General features: G+C 40.2%; 1 protein-coding gene across 12 annotated transcripts in view; it reads left to right on the plus strand.

Moving 5' to 3' along the window:
- The window catches only part of epb41l3a (erythrocyte membrane protein band 4.1 like 3a), a 41,627-nt gene that overhangs the window by 22,955 nt on the left and 2,533 nt on the right, over window positions 1-16,139 (plus strand). For 4 of the 12 annotated variants that reach the window (XM_089125958.1, XM_089125957.1, XM_089125956.1 and 1 more), the window contains exons 12-22: window positions 724-783; window positions 1,971-2,182; window positions 3,776-3,823; window positions 4,320-4,355; window positions 5,397-5,585; window positions 6,831-6,941; window positions 7,108-7,965; window positions 12,800-12,898; window positions 13,871-13,933; window positions 15,093-15,197; window positions 16,018-16,116. In XM_089125958.1, coding sequence (XP_088982084.1) covers window positions 724-783; window positions 1,971-2,182; window positions 3,776-3,823; window positions 4,320-4,355; window positions 5,397-5,585; window positions 6,831-6,941; window positions 7,108-7,965; window positions 12,800-12,898; window positions 13,871-13,933; window positions 15,093-15,197; window positions 16,018-16,116 — 1,880 coding nt within the window. The remainder of the gene's footprint in view (window positions 1-723; window positions 784-1,970; window positions 2,183-3,775; window positions 3,824-4,319; window positions 4,356-5,396; window positions 5,586-6,830; window positions 6,942-7,107; window positions 7,966-12,799; window positions 12,899-13,870; window positions 13,934-15,092; window positions 15,198-16,017; window positions 16,117-16,139) is intronic. The other 8 variants (XM_089125959.1, XM_089125962.1, XM_089125960.1 and 5 more) reach the window with 8 other exon arrangements.

The following is a 16,139-nucleotide window of genomic DNA, read 5'->3' on the forward strand; positions in this document are numbered from 1 at the left end:
GTGTTTCTGTCTTCCAAAAGTTTGCGTGATCTTGAATTTAATGAGTTAAATATTATTTGCGTTCTCAAATAATGGCGTCAGAACACTTATAATACAGTACACGAAAACTTTATAAAGTTTTTGTGCCTTTTGTGGGGCTTAACAATAACAGAATAGTATACGCACAATACAGGATTTGAATCAGCCTCGTCTGATCAATACCTGATCCGGCAAAAATGGCAGTATCGGATCGGGGCATCACTAACTACTAAAATGGAAACACACGGCAAATATCTAAACATGATTAAATCAACATACATTTACTGGAGAAGCAAAATGACTGAAAAAATGCTTAAAACACAGACATGATGAAGAACAGTCCAAGCTGATTAAAGAAAAAAAAAAACATTCCCATTAAACTGAGATTAAAACATTATTTCTGGATGGTCTCTGAACATTAAAAACGTTGTTTTTTAAATTCTAAAAAAAATCCATTTCCAAAAACGAACATTCCATTTAATCATTCTTCAATCATCATGGAAACGTTACTTTTAAATGGACATTCCGACAGTTACAAAAATATTTCAGGAAAACACGCTCCATGATTGGTGTATAAATACAGTTTTTGTGTGAACATTTAGAGAACATTATTAAAGAGCAGATATTTGTCCATTGACCCTAGTGTCTGTGATACTGTGCTTGCTCAGACGCTGGTGTGTGTGTGTGTGTGTGTGATCTCCTCAGCTCAGCGGAGTACACCGGTCAACACAGCGACAGTCAATGTAAATGGCACTAGACCAACAGGTAGAGACGCTTCTCTGTATCGAGACGCTTGTAGACACAGAAGACGCTCCGTCTGCTTGTCTGATCTCCTGTGATCACGCGCACGTGTGTGTGTGTGTGTGTTTGATATCCTGTGTGTGTGTGTGTTTGCATGCGCTGGCAGGCTTGTGCTTCAGAGGCTGTTATGATTTTGCACATGTTCTGGCTTCTTCAACCCATCATGATCCACTCATAGACACGTTACAATCATCTCTTTTGTAAACATGTAAAAAAAAACCTGGCTTTAAAGCTTTAGGTTTAGGTTTGTATTAGAGTACTGTTAAAATGCCACTTAAATTCAGGAAAAGAGGACAAAATTGCTGCTAGATGGGTTTGTGTCTTATATTGATATCGAATGATGTAGTTTAACAGTATCATACGAGCAGGAGTGCCTTTCCCCACATTTCTGCATGATTGGAAATGTGATACTCATTTTATACAACAGTTAATATTGTTACATTTTAGACTCAGTATTGTCTGTTTTCACTGATAAAAATTAAATCTGCGTGACTTTAACGAATCGAGTGAGTCACTGAGAAAATAAAGACGGTCACTTGCTTTGTTCCTGAATGAATCAGCCATTTGAATGAATTGGTTGAATGAATGATTCAATGACTCACTCATTAAGACTTGCCGCAAGCTTCATATTTAGTGCTTCATTTATTTTTCCCTCCTCTGAGCTGCATTAAACCACTTCCATGCCGCATTGCAGCCTTAAACGTTTATGTGTAATAAATTCAATGTTGAATCAATATTAATTTCTAAATCTACTTTCTTGTAGTTTATTTAGGGCTTTTTTCTTCTAACACAGAATGACTTTAAATGAGCTTTGGGAGATAATTTATAAGACAAAATTGATGTGAATAATTTGTGCTTAATTTAATTAATGAATTTAAATTTTTATCACTTGACATACCTTAATTCTATTTACAAACTTTCTCTGGGGAGCGATTCATGTTTGTTCTGTGGCACGGCTGCGACAAACCTTTCTTTCTGAGAGTGTGTTGAAGGCATTCATAATGATAAAGAATAAAATAATTCTGCAGTCTTAAATCAATAATATAATGCAGTCAGTGTTCACTCTTATTGTGGTACTGAATGCAGATGCAGGACTGAATCTCTCTCTCTCTCTCTCTCTCTCTCTCTCGTGTGTGTGTGTGTGTGTGTAGAGATGGGCACAGCGTTGTACGGCACCGCTAAAGGCATAGCCGTGAGTGACCTCATCACCACAGTGACGCCGGAGAAGAAAGCGGAGGAGACGCGTGAGGAAGAGCGTGTGTGTGTAGAGAGTGTGATCGTGTTGGAGGAAGAGGACGAAACCACGAAGAACACGGATCCTTCGCTGGCCAGCCCACTGACTCCGGCTCGCCAGGACACACGGGTACAAAACACTGCTCTTCTTCATCTTAACCACAAACCAGGTGTTTAATCCATATCATAACCGCTCATAACCGCTCATAACCGATCATAACCGATCATAACCGATCATAACCGATCATAACCGATCATAACTGATCATAACCGCTCATAACCACTCATAACCGATCATAACCACTCATAACCACTCATAACCGATCATAACTGATCATAACTGATCATAACCGCTCATAACCGATCATAACTGATCATAACCGCTCATAACCACTCATAACCGATCATAACCACTCATAACCACTCATAACCGATCATAACTGATCATAACTGATCATAACCGCTCATAACTGATCATAACTAATCATAACCGCTCATAACCGATCATAACCACTCATAACCGATCATAACCGATCATAACTGATCATAACCGCTCATAACCACTTATAACCGATCATCATAACCGATCATAACCGATCATAACCGATCATAACTGATCATAACCGCTCATAACCACTTATAACCGATCATCATAACCGATCATAACCGATCATAACTGATCATAACCGATCATAACTGATCATAACTGATCATAACCGATCATAACCGCTCATAACTGATCATAACCGCTCATAACAGATCATAACAGATCAAAACAGCTCATAACTGCTCATAACAAACATATAAAGACCATGTTTCTCGTGCTTATGTTTCAAAAGCTACAAATAAACAACAAATGTTCAAAAGATTTTAAAATAGTATTATGTAATAATATATGAAGAGTTCAGATGCAAAAGCCTCTAAATGCCATTTGAAATTTTCTTCTAAAATGACCATTTTTATCAAGCTTATATATTCAGGTTAAGTAATTTCACTTAAATGACAATTAATAGGTAATCCTCATTGCCATTTAGGTGAAATCACTGAACTTAAATATACAAGCTTAATAAAAACGGTAATTTTAGAAGAAAATTTCAAATGGCATTTAGAGGCTTTTGCATCTGAACTCTTCATATATATATAGTATTCATCAAGGATGCATTAAATTGATCAAAAGTGACAGAAACATGTTACACTGTAAACGCTGTTCTTTTACAGATTCTGTGTTCAACACTGATAATAATCATAACTGTGTGTTGATCATCAGATCCTCATATTAGAGTGATTTCTGGAGGATCATGTGACACTGAAGACTGGAGTAATGATGCTGAAAATCACAGGAATAAATTACACTTTACTGTATATTCACATAGAGAACAGATGATTTACATTACAATAATATTTCACATGTTTCAGTATTTTTGGTCAAATAAACACAGCCTTGATGAGCAGAAGAGACTCAACCAAACTTTTGCATGCAGATGAGTTTCTTCAGAGCATCATGAGGCGTCTCATCACTGGTGTTCAAAAGATTCCCATGATGCACCTGATGAATGTCCAACACGAGTCACATTATTATCCTAACACATGGGGAATGAGTATCTGTGTTAGTGTCCGTTCAGTTAATGCCGTCTCTTGTTTGATCACTGATGGAGGAGATGATCATGAAGGCTTCACCTCGTTCTCTGCTTGTCTCTCTGTTCACGCTCTCACTGGATCACAGACGGACTTCACAGACACCGCTGTAGACGGAGATCTGACGGCCACCGAGGTGTGTGTTCACCTCATTTCCCGTCCAATCTCAGTTCAGAAGCATCATTCTTCAAACATTATGGAATGTTACTTTTGAATGTTCTCAGAAACAAGTTGTTACATTTAAAAGAATTTTGTGCAAGAACATTACGACAAACGTTCTATTAACGTTACTGGAAGAACGTTTGCTCATAACTTTACCTGGATGTTCTTAAAACTGTTTATCAGGATTAATATGAACAGCAGATGTGATTGCTGCCGTCAGACCGAATCTGGGCACAAAAACAAGAATGAAATGAAAGATTGCTGTAATTAGATTGCTAATTAAGATACGGTGGGGTTGTTGATGTTCTTATTAAACCTTAATCTGATAATGGCCAATAATCATAATTGTTCTTCTATAGATGGAAACATTAAGTCCGTGGTGTTAATGAGTTTGACTCCCAAACCGACTCTTTCTCTGATGTGTTTTCGTTATGTCATAATATCACGTGTTTTTTGTGTCTCTTGTGCAGTCGGATCAGGAGGACGAATCTGAAGCGAAGACACTGGTAAGATTTGACAATCTAAATATTAAAACATATACACTGTGAAAAATTCAGTTTGTTTCTTGCTGTCATTATTTGTGAAAATTGTTTCAAAGTAAATCCTACAGCAGATTTTTGTGGTTCTGTTCTGATTGGTCGACCCAGTGGGGATCTAGTATTTCTAGACATTCTCATTATCAGGGTCCGTACTTGAATTTGACTTTTTGAAATTAAAGTTCTGGAAAACCCTTGAAAACAGCCATGAAGAAGTACTTGACAAGGGCTTGAATTATTGAAAGAGAGTATATGGGAATTTTATTGATGAAATAATCTTTTCACACAGATTTCTTACGTCACGATTAGAACGTTATTGCAAAAAGCTTCCAATAATGTCATTACATCATTCTCTCACAATGTAACATTCTTTGAACGTTTATGTGTAACATTCCGAGAATGACATCATAAAGACATTCCGAAAATGTTGCGCTTAGGACATTTCTGTCAGCATTAGGAGAACATTCAAGCAATATTATAAGCATGTTCTGAAAATGTTATGAGAATGTTGATCAAGTTTTATAGATGTTAATTAAAGAACATGGTACATAATCTTCACGAATGTTCCCTGTTAGATGGGTTGGCTGTAATTGAATCTCTCTCCCTTCAGCCCAGTTTCATAAGGCGCATTAAAGGAGAGAATGTGTTTGTCAGACACAGTGCGCTGATGTTAGAGGTTTGTAAAGCATCACGTGGACCTGCTTTAAATGAACGCTTCAGTTACTGCCACTAATGTGTGTTTACAGGCCGGTTTTACTCACTGGAAATGAACTTTAAAGCCTTTTAGTTGAGCACACGTGTGTGTGTCATCAGTGATGCGTGTGTGTGTGTGTTTGCAGTGCATGTGACAGATCTAACATGTATCTATTTGAATGGGGGAAGCAAAACGTAAGAAAATAGAATTAAAGACTGGTTTTAATGTTTTGTGTGTGTGAAGGTTTGTGGTGTTCCTGCTCTTGTCCTCAGATGGTTAAAGGTGAAATGCTGATGAATCTCTCTGGGTTTCTTCAGGAAATCGAGCATACGCCCGAAGAGCTGGTGAAGCATCAGACGAACATCAGCGAGCTGAAGAGGACGTTCCTGGAGGGAGGAGCGGATCGGACGGGCCTGACCGAGTGGGAGAAGCGCATGTCCTCGTCTCCGCTCCGATCGCCTCGTCTGGATGAATCTCCCATGATCGAGCCGCTGGTGCCGGACGAGGTGAGATCAGCAGTGTTGAGGAAAGTTACTTTGAAAAGTAATGTGTTACAATGTTGCGTTACTCCCTTAAAAGTAACTAATTGCGTTACTTAGTTACTTTTTAGAAAAGTAATGCGTTACAATGTTGCGTTACTCCGTTAAAAGTAACATATTGCGTTACTTAGTTACTTTTTAGAAAAGTAATGCGTTACAATGTTGCGTTACTCCCTTAAAAGTAACTAATTGGGTTACTTAGTTACTTTTTAGAAAAGTAATGCGTTACAATGTTGCGTTACTCCCTTAAAAGTAACTAGTTGGGTTACTTAGTTACTTTTTAGAACATTAATGCGTTAGAATATTGCGTTACTCCCTTAAAAGTAACTAATTGCGTTACTTAGTTACTTTTTAGAACATTATTGCGTTACAATGTTGCGTTACTCCCTTAAAAGTAACTAATTGCGTTACTTGGTTACTTTTTTAGAAAAATAATGCGTTACGTTACTTTAGAAAAACTTATTTGAAAAGGTAACTCAGATATTTTTTGTACATTTTAAAAGTAATGTGTTACTTTACTAGTTACTTGAAAAAGTAATCTGATTACGAAACTCAAGTAACTTGTAATGAGTGACACACAACACTGGATATCAGCCGGCTTTTTGTGTGGAAAATTGCTGTAATTACGGCTGTTTGTTAAGAGATGATATTCATGGATCTGAATGGAGCCGCTTTAGACGAGAGTGACAGACGATTTGTCGTCAAGAGAAAGTCTTTTATTGATTTTGTTTTTGTAGCCGCAGTAAAATCCGAGTTCATCCGCTGGAGTGTTTTCATGGATCCAGCATTTATCTGCACTAAGCAGTTCAGACCAGGGAAAATCATTATGTGCCTCTTACATAAACCCAAACAGCATCTGCTGAGGGAGAGATGGGAAAATCCTGTTCTCAATCAGTATCAGTGTGTTTCTGTAGAAATATCTTGACATCCATCAGATTTTATATATATTTTCACATAAGAATAAGAATTAAACTTACTTGAGTCATAAAGTTATATATCACTATCTATATATCTATCTATCTATCTATCTGTCTATCTGTCTGTCTGTCTGTCTATCTATCGATCTGTCTGTCTGTCTGTCTGTCAGATCTGTCATTAAACAGGGTTCTTATGGTAGGAAGAAAGTCTTGTGTTGTCTGGAAAGATCTGGTCTTACAGCTTATTGATCTCTGCTGTATCATTTATTAATTCTTTTGGTTTCTTTTCCTTGAGGTCAAACAGGAAGTGGCGGTGGACACACAGGAAGTAGTGGAGGACATACAGGAAGTGGCGGCAACATCGCTGGAGACGCAGGATGATCTGAATGACAGGAAGGTTGATGTGGTGAGTGATTCATTCATCCGATTCTCTCCAATCTCTTCATCAGACGTTCATGATCATAATGAATTGTGACGCGTGACGTTGTGTGCGTTCGTTTGTCCGTCGTGTCTCAGGCGTGACTAACGCTGCTGTTACTCAAGCTAACATGATCTTTGTGTGTTACATGTAGGAGTCTGACGGGTGGGTCATTATAAACAAGGTTCCTCCGTTTGAACCAGATAAAGTTCCAGGAACGGTTTCTCAAATGATACCGGAAAAGGTACAAGAAAAAGCTGTTGAGTTTGCTCCAAAGAAAATGGCTCCAAAAGTACCAGAAAAGGTTTCTATGATAGTACCAGAACAAGTTCCTCTAATTGTACCAGAAACAGAAGAGGTTCCTCCAAAAGTACCGGAAAAAGTTTCTATGATAGTACAAGAACAAGTTCCTTCAGTTGTACCAGAAACAGAAAAGGTTCCTCCAAAGAAAATGGCTCCAAAAGTACCAGAAAAAGTTTCTATGATAGTACAAGAACAAGTTCCTTCAATAGTACCAGAAACAGAAGAGGTTCCTCTAAAGAAAATGGCTCCAAAAGTACCAGAAAAAGTTTCTATGATAGTAGAAGAACAAGTTCCTTCAATTGTACCAGAAACAGAAAAGGTTCCTCTAAAAATAGTGGAAAAAATTCCTCCAAAAGTACCAGAAAAGTTTTCTACGATAGCAAAAGAGAAGTTTCTCGAAGACTTTCCTCCTAAAGCACCACCCAAAGTTCCCCCGAAGGTCCCGGAGAAGAGACACAGCGCCAGCTACAGATTCGTAGCCGCGACGAGCACCGTATCGACCGGCGATCTTCCGGAAGACAAACCCAGCAAAGTTCAAGAAGCTTTCGAGCAGTTTTCCGACTCTACTTCTAAACCCTTCATCAAGGTGATTCCCGAGTTTCAGAGCGTCACCGTGAGGAAGGTCGGAGAAGCCGAGGATTATGGAGAAGCTTCGCTCAGATCTCCGTCACTGCCGTATCTCACCAAAACCTCCCCGACAGCCAGAGTGGTACGATATATCGTCCTCGGCCTGGCTTCTCAAACACAGACCAGAGATGGGCACTCAAAACGCATTTTAAAAGACTTCAAACTTGATTCGGACTCGACCAGAAATGACTTCAGACTTGACTCGGACTCGACCTGAAATGACTTCAGACTTGACTCGGACTCGACCAGAAATGACTTCAGACTTGACTCGGACTCGACCAGAAATGACTTCAGACTTGACTCGGACTTGACCTGAAATGACTTCAGACTTGACTCGGACTTGACCAGAAATGACTTCAGACTTGACTCGGACTCGACCAGAAATGACTTCAGACTTGACTCGGACTCGACCTGAAATGACTTCAGACTTGACTCGGACTCGACCAGAAATGACTTCAGACTTGACTCGGACTCGACCAGAAATGACTTCAGACTTGACTCGGACTTGACCTGAAATGACTTCAGACTTGACTCGGACTTGACCAGAAATGACTTCAGACTTGACTCGGACTCGACCAGAAATGACTTCAGACTTGACTTGGACTCGACCTGAAATGACTTCAGACTTGACTCGGACTTGACCAGAAATGACTTCAGACTTGACTCGGACTTGACCTGAAATGACTTCAGACTTGACTCGGACTCGACCTAAGATGACTTTAGACTTGACTCGGACTCGACCTGAGATGACTTCAGACTTGACTCGGACTTGACCAGAAATGACTTCAGACTTGACTCGGACTTGACCAGAAATGACTTCAGACTTGACTCGGACTCGACCAACTTCAGACTTGACTCGGACTCGACCAGAAATGACTTCAGACTTGACTCGGACTCGACCAACTTCAGACTTGACTCGGACTTGACCAGAAATGACTTCAGACTTGATTTGGACTCGACCAACTTCAGACTTGACTCGGACTCGACCAGAAATGACTTCAGACTTGACTTGGACTCGACCAGAAATGACTTCAGACTTGGCTCAGACTCAACCTGAAATGACTTCAGACTTGACTCGGACTCGACCTGAAATGACTTCAGACTTGACTCGGACTTGACCTGAAATGACTTCAGACTTGACTCGGACTCGACCAGAAATGACTTCAGACTTGTCTCGGACTTGACCAGAAATTACTTCAAACTTGACTCGGACTTGACCTGAAATGACTTCAGACTTGACTCGGACTCGACCAGAAATGACTTCAGACTTGACTCGGACTTGACCAGAAATGACTTCAGACTTGACTTGGACTCGACCTGAAATGACTTCAGACTTGACTCGGACTTGACCTGAAATGACTTCAGACTTGACTCGGACTTGACCAGAAATGACTTCAGACTTGACTTGGACTCGACCAGAAATGACTTCAGACTTGACTCGGACTTGACCAGAATTGACTTCAGACTTGACTTGGACTCGACCAGAAATGACTTCAGACTTGACTCGGACTCAACCAGAAATGACTTTAGACTTGACTCGGACTTGACCAGAAATGACTTCAGACTTGACTCGGACTTGACCAGAAATGACTTCAGACTTGACTCGGACTTGACCAGAAATGACTTCAGACTTGACTCGGACTCGACCTGAAATGACTTCAGACTTGACTCGGACTTGACCTGAAATGACTTCAGACTTGACTCGGACTCGACCAGAAATGACTTCAGACTTGACTCGGACTTGACCAGAAATGACTTCAGACTTGACTTGGACTCGACCTGAAATGACTTCAGACTTGACTCGGACTTGACCTGAAATGACTTCAGACTTGACTCGGACTTGACCAGAAATGACTTCAGACTTGACTTGGACTCGACCAGAAATGACTTCAGACTTGACTCGGACTTGACCAGAATTGACTTCAGACTTGACTCGGACTCAACCAGAAATGACTTTAGACTTGACTCGGACTTGACCAGAAATGACTTCAGACTTGACTCGGACTTGACCAGAAATGACTTCAGACTTGACTCGGACTTGACCAGAAATGACTTCAGACTTGACTTGGACTCGACCTGAAATGACTTCAGACTTGACTCGGACTCAACCAGAAATGACTTCAGACTTGACTCGGACTCAACCAGAAATGACTTCAGACTTGACTCGGACTCGACCAGAAATGACTTCAGACTTGACTCAGACTTGACCTGAAATGACTTCAGACTTGACTCGGACTCGACCAGAAATGACTTCAGACTTGTCTCGGACTTGACCAGAAATGACTTCAAACTTGACTCGGACTTGACCTGAAATGACTTCAGACTTGACTCGGACTCGACCAGAAATGACTTCAGACTTGACTCGGACTTGACCAGAAATGACTTCAGACTTGACTTGGACTCGACCTGAAATGACTTCAGACTTGACTCGGACTTGACCAGAAATGACTTCAGACTTGACTTGGACTCGACCTGAAATGACTTCAGACTTGACTCGGACTTGACCTGAAATGACTTCAGACTTGACTCGGACTTGACCTGAAATGACTTCAGACTTGACTCGGACTTGACCAGAAATGACTTCAGACTTGACTCGGACTCGACCAGAAATGACTTCAGACTTGACTCGGACTTGACCAGAAATGACTTCAGACTTGACTTGGACTCGACCTGAAATGACTTCAGACTTGACTCGGACTTGACCAGAAATGACTTCAGACTTGACTTGGACTCGACCTGAAATGACTTCAGACTTGACTCGGACTTGACCTGAAATGACTTCAGACTTGACTCGGACTTGACCAGAAATGACTTCAGACTTGACTTGGACTCGACCAGAAATGACTTCAGACTTGACTCGGACTTGACCAGAATTGACTTCAGACTTGACTCGGACTCAACCAGAAATGACTTTAGACTTGACTCGGACTTGACCAGAAATGACTTCAGACTTGACTCGGACTTGACCAGAAATGACTTCAGACTTGACTCGGACTTGACCAGAAATGACTTCAGACTTGACTTGGACTCGACCTGAAATGACTTCAGACTTGACTCGGACTCAACCAGAAATGACTTCAGACTTGACTCGGACTCAACCAGAAATGACTTCAGACTTGACTCGGACTCGACCAGAAATGACTTCAGACTTGACTCAGACTCCAGCGATAAAGACTCCAGACTCCCGACTCCAGTGATAAAAACTTTAGACTTGACTCAGACTCCCGATGAAAGACTTGTGAACATCTCTGACACAGACTATTTCAGAAGCCAGAGCTTCTCAAACACTCCTGATTTGTGTTGTTGTTTTGGGCTGCCGTCTGACACAAATCCCTCCGGCTGGAATTTGCTGTCACATTCTTTTATTTCTCGTTTTTTAGAGCAGGAACCTTGTTTCCTTCATCCACTTTTATTCCTCCCTTTATTTTCAAGAATGCCGCTGCTTTGCTTTTAGTCACGACTGAAGGAACGGCTGCATCTGTGTTTTGCGCTCTTGGCTGCTGCTGGAAATGTGGGTTTCATTCATAAGACAGTCACAGCTAACAGAGAACGCTCTGGCAAAATTATGAACAAACGTTATCCGATCTTTAATAATGTTCTCAAACCGGAGAACAAAAACATGCATCAATCATGGAACGTTTTTGCTGAAACATTTCAGTTGGAAATTTTTTAACTTAACTGCTTGTTTTAGAACGTTCATTTAAAAGTAACGTTCCTTAATGTTTGAAGAATGATACAATTAAATGTTTCTTTAACGTTCCCATAACCAAGAAAACTGCATTTAAAACATTTAAAAAACTGAATGTTCAGAAACAATGTTTTCATAAGTTGGGAACTGGGAACTTACTGGGAACTTTAGCAAATTGCTCTTAGAACATATTTCTGATATCGGTGTGAAGCAATGCGTCTCTGTTATCCGTGATCTTCATCGATCATGAGGGAAACTCTGAAGGTCTTCACTGTACATGAATGTGTGTTTTCACTAACTGTGGAACTTATGCATATTCTACAGACTTTGGTCAGAGTGTTAAAGATTATATTATAACCTTCATTATCAGAAATGCTGTTTACAAATGCAAACATTTAATTTAGTTTGCTGTTTAATTATTCATTGGGGCCAAGTCCGTAGAAATAAAAATGCATTAAATGTTTTGCCGCAGTGTGTTTAGTGATGACGCCCCCTGCTGGCCAAATATCACCACAACACTGGAATAACTTTACTCCGAAACAATTATTTTCTTATCTTTTGTAATTAATTAATGCCTTTCCTGTACAAATATCTAAACTTTTACTTGAGAAGTGAAATTAATGAAAAATTAAGTGAGTTTGTGCATAAAACATCAACTTAAAAAATAAACTTAAGGTTATATTTGACCCCAACGACAGATATTTGTTCTTTGCTCTACTCGAAAAAGACAACAACTAAATAAGACAAAAATGCTTCCTGGATGTTTGCAGAATACTCTTATTTCTTCTGCTTTAACATATATATATATTTTTTAACTCTTTCTTAAGTCACTCTTTCTTAAATCAGCTCAGATCTTCAGACCAAGACTAATGAAACACAAGGTTTTATTCCTGCAGAACTGACCCAAACCTCTGTAGGAGTGATGTCACTCAGCATCAGTGTGTTAGCAGCGCCACCCACTGGCAAAACATTATAAATAACATTACTACTCATCACAACCATAACATCTGTTCTGACCAAATGAATCCGCTCGATCACCGTTTGCATGGCTCTGAATCTGCATGCATTTTGATTCCTAACTAATTTAATTTCATGCAATTCTTTGCACAATGCAAATGCATAATCCTTGACTCTCCTGAAATACCCAGAATGCTCTTGTACGTGTGCGATCTGAACTCATAATGCATGTGTGTGTGTGTGCTTTAACGCTGTGTGTCTCTCTGTTCAGCCGAAGCCCAGTTTGGATGAGATGTCTCCTGAGCTCACGGCGCTCTTGCAGTCGACTCGCAGCTGGGCTCCGTCTTCATCTGCGCTCGCTTTACACAAGGTCTAGACTTCACTTTAACACACACTGCCGCTCTGAACCTGTGCCGGTGTGTGTGACTGCACATGTTTAGCCTCAGATTAAGGCTGTGTCTGTGTGTGTCCACCAGACCTCACGTCATCTCAGCCCATCTCTCATCATCTTTCTTCGGTTCATTAGTTTACGACACAACTCATGCGTCTGTTAGATTGAGTCCGGAACTGCTTCTAATGTTCCTCTCCAGGTTTAGACCAATATTTATTAAGGAATTATTCATTGAACTGACCTGTTGAATGCAAGTTTTACTAAAACTACTAAAAGCGTCCTTGTTCAACTAAATAAATAATTAATAAAGTAAAATCAAATATTATTATTTTGTGAAAAAGTAAACAAAAATGAGAAATATTGCAACAGATTTCAAGTTAAAGTTCATTCATTTTTATTTTTAAGTTTTATTTTTTTATTTCCAGTTAATAATTTTAGGGCTTTAGCTTAAACTTATTTCAGATTAATGCCAAAGCAACATAGTTTAGGAAATTCAAACTGAAATAAAAACTAAATAAAAATAAGCTAAATAGAAATTTAAAAAATAATAAAATAACCAAAACACTGAATAATAATAATAATAAAAATACTAAATAATAAGATAATTAATAATAATAAATATAACATAGAATACTATTAATTATCTTATTTTTTAACAAACTATAATAATAATTATTATTATAATTAATATATATATATATATATAGTATTTATTTAGTAATGTTAATTGACTTATTATTTATTATAATAATAATTTTTTGGATTTCAGTTTTAATTTTATATAATTGTGCGTTGTTCCTTTCTGCTGAATGAGCCGATCACCTTATTTGATGAAGAGTTTGATCTCGATTGTCAGTGATTAGTTATTGAAACATGAGCTGGATCCGCAGATGTCTGATCACATGACCTGTATCTCTGCGTGTTCCTCACGTTTCTCCACATCTCTTCCAGCCGTCGGAGAGTCCGGAGAGGCATCGGGGAGAAGACGAGGACCAGCCGCCGCTCCAGCCTCAGGTACCCGAACCTCCAGGCGTCCAGGAGCCGGGTGTGTGTGTGCAGCCCTCGATGCCGCCGGGTGTGTGTGTGGAGTCGTTGAGCTCTGAGCGAGTCCTGGATGAGTCTGAGGATGATGATGATGATGATGAAACCAGTGACTCCAGCAGTGTAACCTCGGCTAACCTCGACGGGCCGCTCACACACACGCCTCACACACACGTTTCCCCCAGTGACAGCGAGTCTGGAGGCGAGAGCTTCTCTCTGTCCACCGATGATGATGATGATGATGATGATGAAGATCGGTCCCCCAACATGAGCCCGAGGGGTGGGGAGGTAGAACTGACGCCCAGTTTAGAGGTGACCTCTGACCCCCACGACCCCGACAGATCCACCCCAATCCTGAACCCCCGACGCCCAGTGACCGTGTGTGTGTGTGTGGTTCTCAGACGGATGACGAGCTCGTAGACGAGAGCTTCAGTGTAAACGCTGAGAGTTGGACCGCAGCTCTGAAACGGCTTGTGTTCGGCCTGTTCTCTCCCAGAACACCTCGTTCCTCCCTGTCTCCTTCCCAGTGTTTCTTCCCATCAGGGAATCTCATTTAAATAGTGCTTTAATTACCCAGCTACTCGTTTATTTCTTGGTTATGCAAATGTTAAAGTCCCCTTGTAGTCAGTAATTGTATCTCTTAAACTCATCTTTGATCACCAAAATGAGATTTAAGCGTTTTTCTCCTTAAAATATCTTGACTGTAACTCGACACCCTTGCCTCATTGAGTATGTATGGTTCTATGAATATGCAAATGAGCCCCGCCCCCACTCCCTCACTCAGAGATCCACTGGTTGACGATCACACGTTGATCTGATTGGTTACAAGGTGGTTTGTGACGTCAGAAACACCAAAGCGTGTTTTTGAGACTGTCTTTGGTTCACTGCAGGAAATACTCAGCAATGCTGTCCACTTATCAACACACACACGGTGTGTGTGTTAAAGCAGATTAAACACACCACATACACACATAAACAACATTAAACGCTGGATTCTCACCACAGGGGGACTTTAATCCATTGTATTGTTCTTCAAACATTAGAATTAGTTAGAGGAATGAATGAATAACTGTGTGTGTGTGTGTGTGTGTGTGTTAATGACGAGTCTCTCTTCTCTCCTGTGGTCCTGCAGTCGGGCGTCTCGAGTTTCTCCAGGACTCTGTCGGGAGACACAAACACACAAGACTCTCCTGTGATCCACACGGAAATGAAGACCGTCACATACGAGTCCCTGCAGGTGTGTGTGTGTGTGTGTGTGTTAATCTCAAATCATCCTCATTTTACAGCTCTAGACTCTTATCTTACTGGATGATGACGAATATTGACACATTTCTTTACATTTTCTCGTAATTGTGAGTGATAAAGTCACAATTGAATTTAAATAAACTTTTTTCCAAAAAAAAATATATTCTTTCTTATGTCTTTTCTCAGAGTTGTGATATATAAAGTTAAAATTGCAGGTTATAAAGTCTAATTCTAAGGAAAAAAAGACGGATCTTGTTTATATCTCACAAGTCTGACTTTATAATTCACAATTGTGTGTTAAAAAGTCAGAATTTCATGATATAAACATGCAATTCTGCAAATTTATTTCTCACAATTGTGAGAAAAAAATTTCCTTTTTAATATTTTATTCTGTGGGAGAAAAAAGCTTCCATAGTTTAGAGTTAGTACGTTTTAAACAAATTCACACACTTTATCATGTCGCGCCGCGCAGGATTTGAGATGAACACTCGCCAAATGCGTGCAAAAATCACGAGCCAGTTTCACGCGTTACTTATTATGTTGACTCAGTTTTCGGCTCATATCTGCTCACACGTCACTACGCTACACTATGCTGGTATTTCTTTTTTTCACTTCCTATTTTTTGGCTGGTAGAAGCTCTGATTGGCTGGTAACTTTGCAAAATTGCAAAAAAAAAAAGAGAAAAAGTAGAAAAAGTTAATCTCAAGCCCAGGCGCCGCGTGTAGTTAGCACACGGTGTGACGTGTAACCGAGCCGAGCTCGAGCACATGATGAGATGCTGTGTTTTGAGACGGTGTTGTTGCGTGTGACAGGACGAGACTGACGGAGACACTGATCCTGGGATCCTCATGAGCGCTCAAACCATCACATCCGAAACCAGCAGCACCACCACCACCACACACATCACCAAGGTCAGAGAGCGCCGTACCTGCTG

The sequence above is a fragment of the Pimephales promelas genome, chromosome 22 (assembly GCF_988280905.1).
Source record: "Pimephales promelas chromosome 22, fPimPro1.hap1.1, whole genome shotgun sequence".
In the NCBI taxonomy this organism is placed as follows: domain Eukaryota; kingdom Metazoa; phylum Chordata; class Actinopteri; order Cypriniformes; family Leuciscidae; genus Pimephales; species Pimephales promelas.